A 19,194-nucleotide genomic window follows, 5' to 3' on the forward strand; every position below is an offset into this window, starting at 1 on the left:
CTCGTGATGAGTGCGAATCTGTGCGATTTCCAGTAGCGGTGTGTGTGTGTAAAATCACTGGGGAAGCCATGTCTATGGTTCTGCTTTGTGTGTGTGTGTGTGTGTGTGTGTGTGTGTGTGTGTGTGTGTGTGTGTGTTCGTGCAAGTTGAAACTCATGTTGACTCACCCTACTTGTAGAGAAAAGCAAATGTCATCCTCCTCTCTTTCATGTTGATGAAATGGTCTATCCCTCTGTCATACAGTACCTGCTTTTATTTTTTTGTTGTCCTAGTGTAACCGATCTGAAATGGCTAGCTAGTTAGCGGTGGTGCGCGCCAATAGCGTTTCAATCGGTGACGTCACTCGCTCTGAGACCTTGAAGTAATTGTTCCCCTTGCTCTGCAAGGGCCGCGGCTTTTGTGGAGCGATGGGTAACGATGCTTCGAGGGTGGCTGTTGTCGATGTGTGCAGAGAGTCCCTGGTTCGAGCCGGGAAGTAGCATAACTTCCATCCAGTCCATGGGCAACGTTAGCTAGTTACCAATACCTTTCTACATCTATCTACATATTTAACTTCCATCCTCTCAGGCCAGGGGCACAACAACGTATGAATTAATGGTTGGATCAGAATCGTCATTATAATCATTAGCCAGTATGGATAATTAAGTAAAAATACAAATTGTATCTGAGCAAGAGAGGAGTTGCCATATTTATCCAATAAAGCATTTTCCCATAATGGTAGCTTGTAATGACGAAATAAGAAGCAAAATTCGGTTTTCGATCAAAATAATAATTATTACCAGCAAATGTGACATAATAAAGGAATTTGAATATGTCGCAAGATAAAATAAGATTTGCCTTTATTAAACTCGCCAGATCATTTTCCATCAATGGATGTCCATTAAACTCGTTTGACTGCTATGATTGTAAATAAATCCCTTTTGCGCATGTGCATAACTACAGATCAATCCGACGGGAGAGTTTGAGTGATGAAAGTTGTACAGAGGAACTAGAAATCTCTGAACAAGAAACACTTGGACGAACTTTAAAAATGTTTTTGTCTATCTTCTGGCAATTGTGCGTTAGTAGGCAATATGTGCCAGATGTGAAGAATACAAACTTTTATAAATGGTATATTTTGTAAGATTGACTTTTCTTTTCAATAGGTATATGTTCCGGACTAAAATCTGGGTTTAGTCCGGTTTATGGATTGTAGGCTAATGCAACTTTGCCATGGTTTGCTTAGCTAGACGCAGGTAGACTATAGCGCCTGATAGGCCTACATCTCATTTCAGATAGTAGCCCAGGCAAAATGAAGGCAAGATGTAAACTGAACTATTTAGCAGCACGGTTAGTTCAAATTGACAGACTTTAAAATGGCCGTTAATAATTGCATAGTAACACAAGGCTACAACAACAATACACTGACGTCATAGGCTATTATTTTTAAATCGGGTTTGCCAGCTCCAGGTTGGCTAAACTATGGGGCACAAATGTCCCCATTTCAACATATTTACAGTAGCCTACAATGGCATATATATGAATAGGCTACTTGATGACAACGTATGCAAATGTTACATTCTCTACATTTAATGTCAGTTTCATTGTGGACCTTTTTCCCATAAAACAGAAGCACAGAGGGCGTTCCATAACTTCCATTTAAAAATTGTCCACTTGTACAGCGCTCCAGACCCAATAACTGAGTATGTGTAAAACCCTTTGCTTGATACAGTTTTCCTTAAAAGTAAAGTCGACATGAGAATGCAGTTTAAACCACCTCTGACCAAATGTAACTAGTTCGCTATAGTGCTAGTGCGCCTAAAGTCACAGTTATTTCTTGATACGCATCAGTTATAGCACATACTTTGATATGTTTTATTGAAAAATGGTTAGAAATATGTGTGAAGTTATCACAACGTGCGCGCATGCTGCTATGGCTCATTCACTCACGTGACTCAGCTGCCTGCTGCAGTGCTCTCTCCACACACATATATACACACACACACACACACACACGGACCTCCCCACCACTCACTCAGCAACAGCCTGCCTCACTGGCTGATAGTCAGCCGCAGCAAGTCACAGTGAAATATATCTATCTTTTTTTTTTCCCCCAAGAGAAATGCCATTGCGGCGGATGTGTAAAATAGAAGTAGCCCAAAAACCCGCGACCAATACATTTCCACCCGCGACATCGTATTCAAAGTAGCAACATTTCTGGAAACCGGCTGACATGGCAATCTTGCTTTTCGTAACTCTGCTAGTCCGGATGGAACGCACCTACACAATCAAGGATTAGCTGTCGACTACCGATCAATCGAACTAAGAGCGGAAGTCGGAGAATGCACGATGACAAGAAGCTCGCTTGATATTAAAGAAACAAAAGCCCCAAATAGCTATCGCATAAGTGTTCCAACAGAACGGTTAATACACGTGTGTTTCTAGTAAATGTTTAAATATTTGTTCATCCAAAAGAGGGGATTAGACATTTGAAGAAAGAAAGGTAACCAGAAAAAATCAAGCTAGCTAAATTAGCTGAAATGCTAGCAAACCCAAAAAGCTGTCTGACTAGCTAGCTAGCTTTTTTTATATAGCAACTAGGAAGCTAAAACACATCTTTCAGTTTTATTTTTTGTCACTCATAAGATGTGATGTCACCTAGATGTACTGGCAGAAGTGTCAGACAACTTACTAGCTAGGTATCAGAGTAACAACTTGACAAGTGTGATACCATTATTAGCTACGTAAACCTAGCTAGCTAACGTTATGTGAAATGTGTGAACGCCATAAAAAGCTGTATGGTATGTGAACACCCAAACTAGGTCTGAACCATTGACTTCAATAAATAATAGTTTGCTCGTTGTTCAGCCCATATATTTACTGAGAAGTGTAACAACTTTGTGCTTGTTTATGTTTACTAACTTTATTTGTTTGTGTTGACTTCAGCTGGATTTAGTCTTTGAGGAGCTAACAATGCCGTTATATGTTGACTTAGAGGATGGACCCAACCCTGACAGTGTGTTGCCTTCAGGTATATTTTTGTCTTTCTGTAGCTAGCGTCTAACGTTGTACTGTTGTGGTGTATCAGGATGGACCCAGCCTTGTTGAGAGAGCGGGAGCTCTTTAAGAAGAGGGCTCTCTCTCAGCCCACGGTCGAGAAGAGACCTGCAGCCTCCGAGTCGGGCGGTTCCAAGAAGAAGAAGTCCAAAGCTGACAAGGAGGCCTCCGGGTCCAAACATGGCGCAGGTAAGACCAGGGGTGTATTCATTACGCCGATCCTGTTGCGAAACATTGAGTCTGTTGCAAAAAGTTTCCATTTACTCCAAATAGAAAACATTTAGCAAAAAAAATATAGTTTAAATTAGACAAATTAAGGTAGGTCCCTCCCTGTTTCGTTTGCCCGGTTTGCTTCCATTTTGTTCTTAAATGGTAAACGGTTTCCGCTGCAAGAATGAATACACCCCAGAAGGGCTCTACAACCTGGGGTGTATTCATTAGTATAAACTGTAGTAAAAGGTTTTGCAACAGAAAAACGAAAACAAGCACTTCTTATTGGACAAATGTAGGTGTGTCCCTTCCTCCCCCATTTCAGCATTTTTACTTCCATTTGGTTCCTACTAGTGAGTACATACCTTTATATTTGGGTCATGTTCATTAGGCCCCAGATGGAACAAATCTGACTGAAATGGGGAGGGATTACCTAAACTTACCTGTCAAATAAGAAACGCTTGTTTTCGTTTTCCGTTGTAAAACATTTTTGCTATGGTGTGCCCCAATTAATACAGTCTTGAAATCTATTATACTGCTGGTTGTGTGTCACATCGGTAGCCTGGGTACCTGCTTGCTTCTACATTCCACAATGAAAATGTTATTTTCTACAAACATGTTTAAATGGCTTATTTTGTTTTTCTTCGTTGACCACAAACACTCATTGTACACTTTAATAAGCTTCATTTCAACATCAGTACTTTTGAAATGAGACCAGACAGTTTGTTTTTCTTACGTGATAATTGTTTATTCGTCATCATCATCATTTTAGGCAAGTGAAATAATACCTTGTGCTCAATGCAAGTAGATTATTTTATTTACATTGGTGTGTGTACAGGTGCCCCCCCCCCCCCCCCCCCCCCCCCCTTCAAGAGAGAGTAGTATCATGGCCACTTGGCTGTGGTTTAAAATATGTTGGTGAGTGGTGACATTATCACAGGCAACATGTTGATTACATCATTACTACACAGCAAGTTGTGAACAGTTTTTTAGTCAAATGGATGAGGACTTCACTACAAAGGCAGTCAAAGCATTAGGGCATTGAATAAAAACAATCTGTAAATTACATTAAAACGTGGGGCTTCTTCTGTTGTAGCTGGATCTTTTGTTGACATCTTTAAAGTAACTGTCCAGTGAAAACAGAATATTAACTTTAAAAGTGAGCTGAACTCGTATTTGTGGTCAAATCATAAATTGGAGCAAAAAAACACTTAAAAAAAAAAAAACCACCTCAAACGTGGATCTCAAACAGACCATTTAAAAAAATGCTTGTTATTTCCTCATATAGGATGAGGTCATCATCCTGAGCAGGATGAGATGGCCAATCAGCGGTCTGCTCCATTCATATGTTTAATAACCAGTACACGCCCACACCATTCCAACACACAAAAGCTGCTTTTTAACATAATTTTTTTTGGGGGGTGGACAGGGGACTTTCATAGAAATCTGGAAACACTACGACAGTTACTTTAATTTTTGGTCGTCTTGGTCTTTGACTTTGGGTGACTTTCTTGCTCTGTAGGGTCCTAGAGGGTTGGCTATCATTGTGGATCTCCTCTGTGTCTTTAGCTGTCTCGAATGGTATGTCTTGTACTTAACATGTGGTGATGGGATGAAGATGCAGGCTAGGCTTTAACATCCGTCGAATAATAGACTTGTCAAAACCCTGGACTTGGCAAAGGAGAGCTCTTCTTCTCTCCTGCCTTCCCTGCTGATGTGCTTTGAATAGATAACACCACCATTCCCCACACACACACACACACACAATCTCACACATACGAAGGTGCAGTCTCACTGTTCTACAACTGTGAGCACACAGCACAGTCAGTCTCGGGTTCAGATTCAGGGTCAACGGTCATGACCTAACTTCCTGCTTGGCCCTGGTCACTGTGGCAACGACCCCTTAACCCCCCTTACACCACCTCGGTTTGTGACCCCGTGGGACTGTGGATCTTGTCCACCATGTTCTGGAAGGGTCCTTCCTCTTCCATCAGGTCACGATGGGTCTTCCCCTGCATGAGAAGGAAAACCGTAGTTTAGACAGACCTGTTATTGTACGATGTTGACAGCATGGAAACAATAGAGAAACATGTGTTTAGGTTAGACCTAGTCTGTACAATGTGTTTAGGTTAGACCTAGTCTGTACAATGTGTTTAGGTTAGACCTAGTCTGTACAATGTGTTTAGGTTAGACCTAGTCTGTACAATGTGTTTAGGTTAGACCTAGTCTGTACAATGTGTTTAGGTTAGACCTAGTCTGTACAATGTGTTTAGGTTAGACCTAGTCTGTACAATGTGTTTAGGTTAGACCTAGTCTGTACAATGTATTTAGGTTAGACCTAGTCTGTACAATGTGTTTAGGTTAGACCTAGTCTGTACAATGTGTTTAGGTTAGACCTAGTCTGTACAATGTGTTTAGGTTAGACCTAGTCTGTACAATGTGTTTAGGTTAGACCTAGTCTGTACAATGGGTTTAGGTTAGACCTAGTCTGTACAATGGGTTTAGGTTAGATCCAGGTTATACAATGGGTTTAGGTTAGATCCAGGTTATACAATGGGTTTAGGTTAGATCCAGGTTATACAATGGGTTTAGGTTAGATCCAGGATATACAATGGGTTTAGGTTAGATCCAGGTTATACAATGGGTTTAGGTTAGATCCAGGATATACAATGGGTTTAGGGTTAGATCCAGGTTATACAATGGGTTTAGGTTAGATCCAGGTTATACAATGGGTTTAGGTTAGATCCAGGTTATACAATGGGTTTAGGTTAGATCCAGGTTATACAATGGGTTTAGGTTAGATCCAGGTTTTACAATGCGAACAGCTTGCAGCCTATTGCTTTCATATGAACAATGGCACAAGACATGGGCGTGCCCGCTGGTGATTGGTTGGTAAAGATGCTGTTCCACTCACACATCCTGGAAAGGTTGTGTGAAACAGAAACAAAGTTGACTAGACACTATATCAACACTATATCAACATGACAGCTTCAAGTTAGTGCTGTTTTGTTGTTGTTGTTGTCAGCCATTTAAAAACTATACTGACAGAGTGGTTTATGTCCCAGAGCTCCTCTTACCTCGGCCCAGAAGAATTACACTTCAGCAAATTATACAAGAAGAGTAAAGCGAACAGGCCTGGTCTCACCCTGGAACAGCTGACTGAACAGTATAGTAACAGGCCTAGTCTCACCCTGGAACAGCTGAATGAACAGTATAGTAACAGGCCTCACCCTGGAACAGCTGAATGAACAGTATAGTAACAGGCCTGGTCTCACCCTGGAACAGCTGAATGAACAGTATAGTAACAGGCCTCACCCTGGAACAGCTGAATGAACAGTATAGTAACAGGCCTGGTCTCACCCTGGAACAGCTGAATGAACAGTATAGTAACAGGCCTGGTCTCACCCTGGAACAGCTGAATGAACAGTATAGTAACAGGCCTAGTCTCACCCTGGAACAGCTGAATGAACAGTATAGTAACAGGCCTCACCCTGGAACAGCTGAATGAACAGTATAGTAACAGGCCTCACCCTGGAACAGCTGAATGAACAGTATAGTAACAGGCCTCACCCTGGAACAGCTGAATGAACAGTATAGTAACAGGCCTGGTCTCACCCTGGAACAGCTGAATGAACAGTATAGTAACAGGCCTGGTCTCACCCTGGAACAGCTGAATGAACAGTATAGTAACAGGCCTGGTCTCACCCTGGAACAGCTGAATGAACAGTATAGTAACAGGCCTGGTCTCACCCTGGAACAGCTGATTGAACAGTATAGTAACAGGCCTAGTCTCACCCTGGAACAGCTGAATGAACAGTATAGTAACAGGCCTCACCCTGGAACAGCTGAATGAACAGTATAGTAACAGGCCTCACCCTGGAACAGCTGAATGAACAGTATAGCAACAGGCCTCACCCTGGAACAGCTGAATGAACAGTATAGTAACAGGCCTGGTCTCACCTTGGAACAGCTGAATGAACAGTATAGTAACAGGCCTAGTCTCACCCTGGAACAGCTGAATGAACAGTATAGTAACAGGCCTAGTCTCACCCTGGAACAGCTGAATGAACAGTATAGTAACAGGCCTAGTCTCACCTTGACACAGCAGCCACAGTCCAGCAGCTCGTAGAGGAAGGCCAGGGCTGCCAGGGAGACTACTGTGAGGATGAAGAGGAGGAGGATGACGAAGCACGCTATGTTCCAGCCGTCGTGGAACGGGTACACCTCTTGAACCTGCAGGGAGACCTGGGACAGGGGGGCGGCGTCAGGGAGCCACGGGAGAGAGGTGGTGTTGAGAGGGTCCATGTTGTTGTTTGACCTGGGAGAGAAATGATAGAGGAAGTCCGGGTTGGTTCTGGTCCTGGAGAGGTTTGAGAGGGCTGCTGGTGTTAACAGTCCATGGGCGGTAGAGAGATGGAGAGAGAGAGAGGGTTGCTGGTGTTAACAGTCCATGAGAGAGAGAGAGAGAGAAATGATTGTGTTGTGCCTGGCTCTGTAAACAGACACCGGGTCTGAAAGACAGAAGGACAGCGGGGTAACATCAGAGTGCCTGCCAGGGGAGAGGGCTGCTGGTGTTGAGGCTGTTCTTCTGTCTGTCAGACCCGGTGTCTATAAAGTGAGCCTTTATAGAGCCTCAACACAGAGTTCTGGTGCGGTGAACTGGAGGGAGAGACCACTTACTCCATCAGGACACAACTTCCTGGGTTGCGGAACGCCTTCCTGCGTACTTACACACACACACACACACACACACGCCAGGAGCAGTGAGAGCGACTGTGCTGACTGACCCAGTTTGGTTGAGTGAACCAGAGAGAGACGGAGAGGAAATGGGGCTTGTCCTGAGTACTGCTCTACAGACACACCAACCCTGAAACACTGTTAGTGTGTAACCACCAACCCTGAAACACTGTTAGTGTGTAACCTGTAACACTGTTAGTGTGTAACCACCAACCCTGAAACACTGTTAGTGTGTAACCACCAACCCTGAAACACTGTTAGTGTGTAACCACCAACCCTGAAACACTGTTAGTGTGTAACCACCAACCCTGAAACACTGTTAGTGTGTAACCACCAACCCTGAAACACTGTTAGTGTGTAACCTGTAACACTGTTAGTGTGTAACCACCAACCCTGAAACACTGTTAGTGTGTAACCTGAAACACTGTTAGTGTGTAACCACCAACCCTGAAACACTGTTAGTGTGTAACCTGAAACCCTGTTAGTGTGTAACCTGAAACACTGTTAGTGTGTAACCACCAACCCTGAAACACTGTTAGTGTGTAACCTGAAACACTGTTAGTGTGTAACCTGAAACACTGTTAGTGTGTAACCACCAACCCTGAAACACTGTTAGTGTGTAACCACCAACCCTGAAACACTGTTAGTGTGTAACCACCAACCCTGAAACACTGTTAGTGTGTAACCTGAAACACTGTTAGTGTGTAACCTGAAACACTGTTAGTGTGTAACCTGAAACACTGTTAGTGTGTAACCTGAAACACTGTTAGTGTGTAACCACCAACCCTGAAACACTGTTAGTGTGTAACCTGAAACACTGTTAGTGTGTAACCACCAACCCTGAAACACTGTTAGTGTGTAACCTGAAACACTGTTAGTGTGTAACCACCAACCCTGAAACACTGTTAGTGTGTAACCACCAACCCTGAAACACTGTTAGTGTGTAACCTGAAACACTGTTAGTGTGTAACCACCAACCCTGAAACACTGTTAGTGTGTAACCTGAAACACTGTTAGTGTGTAACCTGAAACACTGTTAGTGTGTAACCTGAAACACTGTTAGTGTGTAACCTGAAACACTGTTAGTGTGTAACCTGAAACACTGTTAGTGTGTAACCTGAAACACTGTTAGTGTGTAACCTGAAACACTGTTAGTGTGTAACCTGAAACACTGTTAGTGTGTAACCACCAACCCTGAAACACTGTTAGTGTGTAACCACCAACCCTGAAACACTGTTAGTGTGTAACCACCAACCTGAAACACTGTTAGTGTGTAACCACCAACCTGAAACACTGTTAGTGTGTAACCACCAACCTGAAACACTGTTAGTGTGTAACCTGAAACACTGTTAGTGTGTAACCACCAACCCTGAAACACTGTTAGTGTGTAACCACCAACCCTGAAACACTGTTAGTGTGTAACCACCAACCCTGAAACACTGTTAGTGTGTAACCACCAACCCTGAAACACTGTTAGTGTGTAACCTGAAACACTGTTAGTGTGTAACCACCAACCCTGAAACACTGTTAGTGTGTAACCACCAACCCTGAAACACTGTTAGTGTGTAACCACCAACCCTGAAACACTGTTAGTGTGTAACCACCAACCCTGTAACACTGTTAGTGTGTAACCTGAAACACTGTTAGTGTGTAACCTGAAACACTGTTAGTGTGTAACCTGAAACACTGTTAGTGTGTAACCACCAACCCTGAAACACTGTTAGTGTGTAACCACCAACCCTGAAACACTGTTAGTGTGTAACCACCAACCCTGAAACACTGTTAGTGTGTAACCACCAACCCTGTAACACTGTTAGTGTGTAACCTGAAACACTGTTAGTGTGTAACCTGAAACACTGTTAGTGTGTAACCTGAAACACTGTTAGTGTGTAACCTGAAACACTGTTAGTGTGTAACCTGAAACACTGTTAGTGTGTAACCACCAACCCTGAAACACTGTTAGTGTGTAACCACCAACCCTGAAACACTGTTAGTGTGTAACCACCAACCCTGAAACACTGTTAGTGTGTAACCACCAACCCTGAAACACTGTTAGTGTGTAACCTGAAACACTGTTAGTGTGTAACCACCAACCCTGTAACACTGTTAGTGTGTAACCACCAACCCTGAAACACTGTTAGTGTGTAACCTGAAACACTGTTAGTGTGTAACCACCAACCCTGAAACACTGTTAGTGTGTAACCACCAACCCTGAAACACTGTTAGTGTGTAACCTGAAACACTGTTAGTGTGTAACCTCCAACCCTGAAACACTGTTAGTGTGTAACCACCAACCCTGAAACACTGTTAGTGTGTAACCTGAAACACTGTTAGTGTGTAACCACCAACCCTGTAACACTGTTAGTGTGTAACCTGTAACACTGTTAGTGTGTAACCTGAAACACTGTTAGTGTGTAACCACCAACCCTGAAACACTGTTAGTGTGTAACCTGAAACACTGTTAGTGTGTAACCTCCAACCCTGTAACACTGTTAGTGTGTAACCACCAACCCTGAAACACTGTTAGTGTGTAACCTGAAACACTGTTAGTGTGTAACCACCAACCCTGAAACACTGTTAGTGTGTAACCACCAACCCTGTAACACTGTTAGTGTGTAACCTGTAACACTGTTAGTGTGTAACCTGAAACACTGTTAGTGTGTAACCACCAACCCTGAAACACTTAGTGTGTAACCTGAAACACTGTTAGTGTGTAACCTCCAACCCTGTAACACTGTTAGTGTGTAACCACCAACCCTGAAACACTGTTAGTGTGTAACCTGAAACACTGTTAGTGTGTAACCTCCAACCCTGAAACACTGTTAGTGTGTAACCACCAACCCTGAAACACTGTTAGTGTGTAACCACCAACCCTGTAACACTGTTAGTGTGTAACCTCCAACCCTGAAACACTGTTAGTGTGTAACCACCAACCCTGAAACACTGTTAGTGTGTAACCTCCAACCCTGTAACACTGTTAGTGTGTAACCACCAACCCTGAAACACTGTTAGTGTGTAACCTCCAACCCTGAAACACTGTTAGTGTGTAACCTGTAACACTGTTAGTGTGTAACCACCAACCCTGAAACACTGTTAGTGTGTAACCTGAAACACTGTTAGTGTGTAACCTCCAAACCTGAAACACTGTTAGTGTGTAACCTGAAACACTGTTAGTGTGTAACCTGAAACACTGTTAGTGTGTAACCTGAAACACTGTTAGTGTGTAACCTGAAACACTGTTAGTGTGTAACCTGAAACACTGTTAGTGTGTAACCTGAAACACTGTTAGTGTGTAACCTCCAAACCTGAAACACTGTTAGTGTGTAACCTGAAACACTGTTAGTGTGTAACCTGAAACACTGTTAGTGTGTAACCTCCAAACCTGAAACACTGTTAGTGTGTAACCTCCAAACCTGAAACACTGTTAGTGTGTAACCTGAAACACTGTTAGTGTGTAACCTCCAACCCTGTAACACTGTTAGTGTGTAACCTCCAAACCTGAAACACTGTTAGTGTGTAACCTGAAACACTGTTAGTGTGTAACCTGAAACACTGTTAGTGTGTAACCACCAACCCTGAAACACTGTTAGTGTGTAACCACCAACCCTGAAACACTGTTAGTGTGTAACCTCCAACCCTGTAACACTGTTAGTGTGTAACCTGAAACACTGTTAGTGTGTAACCTGAAACACTGTTAGTGTGTAACCACCAACCCTGTAACACTGTTAGTGTGTAACCACCAACCCTGAAACACTGTTAGTGTGTAACCACCAACCCTGAAACACTGTTAGTGTGTAACCACCAACCCTGTAACACTGTTAGTGTGTAACCTCCAACCCTGAAACACTGTTAGTGTGTAACCTGAAACACGTGTAACCTGAAACACTGTTAGTGTGTAACCTGAAACACTGTTAGTGTGTAACCTGAAACACTGTTAGTGTGTAACCTGAAACACTGTTAGTGTGTAACCTGAAACACTGTTAGTGTGTAACCTGAAACACTGTTAGTGTGTAACCTGAAACACTGTTAGTGTGTAACCTGAAACACTGTTAGTGTGTAACCTGAAACACTGTTAGTGTGTAACCTGAAACACTGTTGGTGTGTAACCACCAACCCTGAAACACTGTTAGTGTGTAACCTGAAACACTGTTAGTGTGTAACCTGAAACACTGTTAGTGTGTAACCTGAAACACTGTTAGTGTGTAACCTGAAACACTGTTAGTGTGTAACCACCAACCCTGAAACACTGTTAGTGTGTAACCTGAAACACTGTTAGTGTGTAACCACCAACCCTGAAACACTGTTAGTGTGTAACCTGAAACACTGTTAGTGTGTAACCTGAAACACTGTTAGTGTGTAACCACCAACCCTGAAACACTGTTAGTGTGTAACCTGAAACACTGTTAGTGTGTAACCTGAAACACTGTTAGTGTGTAACCTGAAACACTGTTAGTGTGTAACCTGAAACACTGTTAGTGTGTAACCTGAAACACTGTTAGTGTGTAACCACCAACCCTGAAACACTGTTAGTGTGTAACCTCCAACCCTGAAACACTGTTAGTGTCTGTCTGTCTGTCTGTCTGTCTGTCTGTCTCTCTGTCTCTCTGTGTGTGTGTTTGTCTCTCTGTGTGTGTGTTTGTCTCTCTGTGTGTGTGTGTTTGTCTCTGTGTGTGTGTGTGTTTGTCTCTCTGTGTGTGTGTGTTTGTCTCTGTGTGTGTGTGTGTTTGTCTCTGTGTGTGTGTGTGTGTTTGTCTCTCTGTGTGTGTGTGTGTGTGTGTGTGTGTGTGTCTCTCTCTGTGTGTGTGTGTGTGTCTCTCTGTGTGTGTGTGTGTGTGTGTGTGTGTGTGTGTGTGGTTGCTCTGTTGAGCTCTCTTCTCTAGTTCAGAAAGAATGTGTGCATGAGTTTCACTGTTCTGTTCCGCATTCCACCTTTGCTCGTCAAATATGTGTGTGACTGAATAGGCTGTTGTTATCAGATGTGTGTGTGTGTGTGTGTGTGTGTGTGTGTGTGTGTGTGTGTGTGTGTGTGTGTGTGTGTGTGTGTGTGTGTGTGTGTGTGTTTAGCAGTGAGTCATTCCACCTCTCCTCTCCTGTGGTAGAGCCACTATCATCATCTGCTCTGAGTAGCTTTACTGATGACTGTTGACTGTTGACTGACTCACAGTTGAGAGGTGGTGTGTAATCTGACCTGGTGTGTCTCCCTTTCAATGTGTTGTTAGTGTAACATGATACAGGCCTGCCATTAGTCAGAGGACAGCAGACAACATGTCTATTATATACAGTTCTATATTACATAGTGTTAGTGTAACATGATACAGGCCTGTCATTAGAGGACAGTATGTCTATTATATACAGTTCTATATTACATAGTGTTAGTGTAACATGATACAGGCCTGTCATTAGAGGACAGCATGTCTATTATATACAGTTCTATATTACATAGTGTTAGTGTAACATGATACAGGCCTGTCATTAGAGGACAGCAGACAACATGTCTATTATATACAGTTCTATATTACATAGTGTTAGTGTAACATGATACAGGCCTGTCATTAGAGGACAGCAGACAACATGTCTATTATATACAGTTCTATATTACATAGTGTTAGTGTAACATGATACAGGCCTGTCATTAGAGGACAGTATGTCTATTATATACAGTTCTATATTACATAGTGTTAGTGTAACATGATACAGGCCTGTCATTAGAGGACAACATGTCTATTCTATACAGTTCTATATTACATAGTGTTAGTGTAACATGATACAGGCCTGTCATTAGAGGACAGTATGTCTATTATATACAGTTCTATATTACATAGTGTTAGTGTAACATGATACAGGCCTGTCATTAGAGGACAGTATGTCTATTATATACAGTTCTATATTACATAGTGTTAGTGTAACATGATACAGGCCTGTCATTAGAGGACAGCAGACAACATGTCTATTATATACAGTTCTATATTACATAGTGTTAGTGTAACATGATACAGGCCTGTCATTAGAGGACAGTATGTCTATTATATACAGTTCTATATTACATAGTGTTAGCAGACCTCAGTAATCCACTGACTGTTAGACTAGTTATCCTGAATACAATGGCTCGGTCTCTGAGGAAGTCAATGGGATCATTTGACATGTGTTTATTAGGATCCCCATTGGCTGACGTCATCTAATGAGATGTAAGTAGCCAATAGTCCTTCAACTTTAATCACACTGTTTTAATGTTGCTATGTAAGTAGCCAATAGGCCTCCAACTTTAATCACACTGTTTTAATGTTGCTATGTAAGTAGCCAATAGGACTCCAACTTTAATCAGACTGTTTTAATGTTGCTATGTAAGTAGCCAATAGGACTCCATCTTTAATCAGACTGTTTTAATGTTGCTATGTAAGTAGCCAATAGGCCTCCAACTTTAATCACACTGTTTTAATGTTGCTATGTAAGTAGCCAATAGGACTCCAACTTTAATCACACTGTTTTAGTGTTGCTATGTAAGTAGCCAATAGACCTCCTACTTTAATCAGACTGTTTTAATGTAGCTATGTAAGTAGCCAATAGACCTCCAACTTTAATCAGACTGTTTTAATGTTGCTATGTAAGTAGCCAATAGGACTCCATCTTTAATCAGACTGTTTTAATGTTGCTATGTAAGTAGCCAATAGGACTCCAACTTTAATCAGACTGTTTTAATGTTGCTATGTAAGTAGCCAATAGACCTCCTACTTTAATCAGACTGTTTTAATGTTGCTATGTAAGTAGCCAATAGGACTCCATCTTTAATCAGACTGTTTTAATGTTGCTATGTAAGTAGCCAATAGGACTCCTACTTTAATCACACTGTTTTAATGTTGCTATGTAAGTAGCCAATAGGACTCCAACTTTAATCACACTGTTTTAATGTTGCTATGTAAGTAGCCAATAGGACTCCATCTTTAATCAGACTGTTTTAATGTTGCTATGTAAGTAGCCAATAGGACTCCTACTTTAATCACACTGTTTTAATGTTGCTATGTAAGTAGCCAATAGGACTCCATCTTTAATCAGACTGTTTTAATGTTGCTATGTAAGTAGCCAATAGACCTCCAACTTTAATCAGACTGTTTTAATGTTGCTATGTAAGTAGCCAATAGGACTCCAACTTTAATCAGACTGTTTTAATGTTGCTATGTAAGTAGCCAATAGGACTCCAACTTTAATCAGACTGTTTTAATGTTGCTATGTAAGTAGCCAATAGGACTCCAACTTTAATCAGACTGTTTTAATGTTGCTATGTAAGTAGCCAATAGGACTCCAACTTTAATCAGACTGTTTTAATGTTGCTATGTAAGTAGCCAATAGACCTCCAACTTTAATCACACTGTTTTAATGTTGCTATGTAAGTAGCCAATAGGACTCCAACTTTAATCAGACTGTTTTAATGTTGCTATGTAAGTAGCCAATAGGACTACAACTTTAATCAGACTGTTTTAATGTTGCTATGTAAGTAGCCAATAGACCTCCAACTTTAATCAGACTGTTTTAATGTTGCTATGTAAGTAGCCAATAGGACTCCAACTTTAATCACACTGTTTTAATGTTGCTATGTAAGTAGCCAATAGGACTCCAACTTTAATCAGACTGTTTTAATGTTGCTATGTAAGTAGCCAATAGGACTCCTACTTTAATCAGACTGTTTTAATGTTGCTATGTAAGTAGCCAATAGGCCTCCAACTTTAATCACACTGTTTTAATGTTGCTATGTAAGTAGCCAATAGGCCTCCAACTTTAATCACACTGTTTTAATGTTGCTATGTAGTAGAGGCTATTGATAGTCCACATTAGTAACGCTGTCATGGTAACTGAAGGTCCCTCCTCTCTGGGGAAAATACTATAGTTCTACTCTACTTCCTGTGTGAAAGTGTAGTCTAATTCTACTCTACTTCCTGTGTGAAAGTGTAGTCTAATTGTATTTTTGGAGGTTCTGTTGGCTGTTGATGGAGGGAGAGTAGTGAAGGAACAGGGGGATATTATTCTTTATGTCTATTATGAATGTAGGCCTATACATCCCCCACCTCTTCCTCTACCCACACCACACTACCATAGCCTAGTTCCCCAGCACTACACCCCTCTCTGTTCCTCCCTACCATTACCCTCTCCTCCTCTACCTCCTCTCTCTGTTCCTACCATTACCCTCTCCTCCTCTACCTCCTCTCTCTCTGTTCCTCCCTACCATTACCCTCTACCTCCTCTCTCTGTTCCTCCCTACCACTACCCTCTCCTCCTCTACCTCCTCTCTCTCTTCCTCCCTACCATTACCCTCTCCTCCTCTACCTCCTCTCTCTGTTCCTCCCTACCAATACCCTCTCCTCCTCTACCTCCTCTCTCTGTTCCTCCCTACCATTACCCTCTCCTCCTCTACCTCCTCTCTCTCTGTTCCTCCCTACCATTACCCTTCCCTCCCTCTCCACCCCTACCCCTGCCTCCCACTCTCTTTTCTGTGTCTTCTCCCTGAAGTGGTGTAGGACCCCAGACAGCATGCAGCCTGAGGCAGAGCGGTGTCTCCTGCTGTGTCTGTCTGCAGGGGCTCCCACTGCCCCACCTCCCTCCCTAATGTCTAGTCCCATCCAATCTAGAGGGGCTGAATACAGCCATCTGCGTCCTGCCAGCCAAATCCATCCTAATTAAACCCTTATAGAGTTTGTGTGTATGTGTCCGTATTTAAATCCTTGTAGGAGAAGGAGCCTAGTCATCTCTTTGCCAGTCTGAATCACAACAACCTTGCTGCCTGCTTGGCCCCCTAATCCCTATGTAGTGCACTAGTTTTGACCAGGAACCCTCCTCTAGCAGTCTCTCTGTTCTGCTACAAACACTCATCCTTTACTCTGACAGTCTTTTACAAAAACACTCATCCTTTACTCTGACAGTCTGTTACAAAAACACTCATCCTTTACTCTGACAGTCTGTTATATTAACACTCATCCTTTACTCTGACAGTCTGTTATATTAACACTCATCCTTTACTCTGACAGTCTGTTATATTAACACTCATCCTTTACTCTGACAGTCTGTTATATTAACACTCATCCTTTACTCTGACAGTCTGTTATATTAACACTCATCCTTTACTCTGACAGTCTGTTATATTAACACTCATCCTTTACTCTGACAGTCTGTTATAGTAACACTCATCCTTTACTCTGACAGTCTGTTATATTAACACTCATCCTTTACTCTGACAGTCTTTTATAAAAACACTCATCCTTTACTCTGACAGTCTGTTATACAAACACTCATCCTTTACTCTGACAGTCTGTTACAAAAACACTCATCCTTTACTCTGACAGTCTGTTAAACAAACACTCATCCTTTACTCTGACAGTCTGTTAAACAAACACTCATCCTTTACTCTGACAGTCTGTTATATTAACACTCATCCTTTACTCTGGCAGTCTGTTACAAAAACACTCATCCTTTACTCTGACAGTCTGTTATACAAACACTCATCCTTTACTCTGACAGTCTGTTATATTAACACTCATCCTTTACTCTGACAGTCTGTTATACTAACACTCATCCTTTACTCTGACAGTCTGTTATACAAACACTCATCCTTTACTCTGACAGTCTGTTATACTAACACCCCGTCTGTCTGCTCACAGCATAACCCATAGGCTGGGCTCCCGTCTGTCTGTCCTCTGGGGTTGATAAACCTTACCATTTATAATGTAGTGCTGTTATCCAGAATGCTGTAGGGATGGAAGGTAAACCCACCTCTTATGAAAGCAATCACAGATACAATGTAGGCTTCATAGGATAGATTAGGCTAGTACACACACACACACACCACACCACACCACACGCCTTGCCCTGAGACATGGCTGTAGCAGGCAAGCATGCAAACAGACTGCAGATCTGCCAGTGTCCACACACACACACACACACACACACACTAACCGTCGTTGTGCCAGAGAAATATGCAGACTCACCTGTGTAGCTTATACTGTGGGTTGGATGCTTGTAAAGGATACAGGCAAAAGATGCTCTCGCTCTCCCTTCCCCCGCTCTGTCTCTCTCTCTCTCTCTCCCTCGCTCTGTCCCTCTCTCTCTGTCTCTCTCCCTCTCGCTCCTCCCTGCCACTCCTTGCAGTTCTGCTCATCTTCCCCACACAAGGCACAGCCTGTGTTCAGACCTTACCACTCTGCCAATGGCTAAGCTCACCCCCCATTCCTCTCCTCTCTATTGGCCAAATCTTCTGAGATGAAATGAATGCCCCGCCTTCTCATTAGCACCCAGCAGCAGCTCCCGCCCACGTGATGAATCGTTTAGTGAGTCACACCACCGGGCCGCTCTGATTGGCTTGTCTCCAGAAACAGGATCTTACAGCTGAAGCCAAAGACGCAGAGCCACTAGAGTAGGGCCTGAAACGGAACCCTAGCTAGTGCCCTTATAGCCCCTATCTAGTGCCCTTATAGCCCCTATCTAGTGCCCTTATAGCCCCTATCTAGTGCCCTTATAGCCCCTATCTAGTGCCCTTATAGCCCCTATCTAGTGCCCTTATAGCCCCTATCTAGTGCCCTTATAGCCCCTATCTAGTGCCCTTATAGCCCCTATCTAGTGCCCTTATAGCCCCTATCTAGTGCCCTTATAGCCCCTATCTAGTGCCCTTATAGCCCCTATCTAGTGCCCCTATAGCCCCTATCTAGTGCCCTTATAGCCCCTATCAGACACAAGGGGAATGGCACTTCCTAGTGCTTCTACTACAGCTTTTAATTATTTTAAATCTTTTTTTAAATTTTCCATAAAAACATAATCACAACGTTATTGAATTAGTACAATGTGCTGTTCACAGGACCTATATGAGTCTATTAAATAACTGCTGTTCACAGGACCTATATGAGTCTATTAAATAACTGATGTTCACAGGACCTATATGAGTCTATTAAATAACTGCTGTTCACAGGACCTATATGAGTCTATTAAATAACTGATGTTCACAGGACCTATATGAGTCTATTAAATAACTGATGTTCACAGGACCTATATGAGTCTATTAAATAACTGATGTTCACAGGACCTATATGAGTCTATTAAATAACTGCTGTTCACAGGACCTATATGAGTCTATTGAATAACTGCTGTTCACAGGACCTATATGAGTCTATTGAATAACTGCTGTTCACAGGACCTATATGAGTCTATTGAATAACTGCTGTTCACAGGACCTAT

General features: G+C 42.3%; 2 protein-coding genes across 2 annotated transcripts in view; one reads left to right on the forward strand and one right to left on the reverse strand.

The window, feature by feature from the left end:
- Nucleotides 1-2,038: 2,038 nt before the first annotated feature.
- Nucleotides 2,039-19,194, forward strand: part of gtf2e2 (general transcription factor IIE, polypeptide 2, beta) — a 26,347-nt gene continuing 9,191 nt past the window's right edge. The window contains exons 1-2 of the mRNA XM_038999149.1: nt 2,039-2,482; nt 3,068-3,225. Coding sequence (XP_038855077.1) covers nt 3,069-3,225 — 157 coding nt within the window. The 5' untranslated portion in view covers nt 2,039-2,482; nt 3,068. The remainder of the gene's footprint in view (nt 2,483-3,067; nt 3,226-19,194) is intronic.
- On the reverse strand, nt 4,127-18,032 carry LOC120052315 (small integral membrane protein 18-like). Its single transcript, XM_038999150.1, has 3 exons — nt 17,955-18,032; nt 7,342-7,564; nt 4,127-5,258 (listed from the first exon to the last, which is right to left on the reverse strand). The coding sequence occupies exons 2-3, from the start codon at nt 7,549-7,551 to the stop codon at nt 5,160-5,162; spliced, it is 309 nt and encodes a 102-aa protein (XP_038855078.1). The 5' UTR covers nt 7,552-7,564; nt 17,955-18,032; the 3' UTR covers nt 4,127-5,159.

The sequence above is a fragment of the Salvelinus namaycush genome, chromosome 8 (assembly GCF_016432855.1).
Source record: "Salvelinus namaycush isolate Seneca chromosome 8, SaNama_1.0, whole genome shotgun sequence".
NCBI classification, from domain to species: Eukaryota; Metazoa; Chordata; class Actinopteri; order Salmoniformes; family Salmonidae; genus Salvelinus; species Salvelinus namaycush.

Bases quoted from the DNA above. Each gene is read 5' to 3' on its own strand.
- LOC120052315 (XM_038999150.1), bottom strand. From the start codon at position 7,551: ATGGACCCTCTCAACACCACCTCTCTCCCGTGGCTCCCTGACGCCGCC. The intron at 5,259-7,341 runs GTGAGACTAGGC...CTTCTCATGCAG, and splicing joins ACTGTGGCTGCTGTGTCAAG to GGGAAGACCCATCGTGACCT.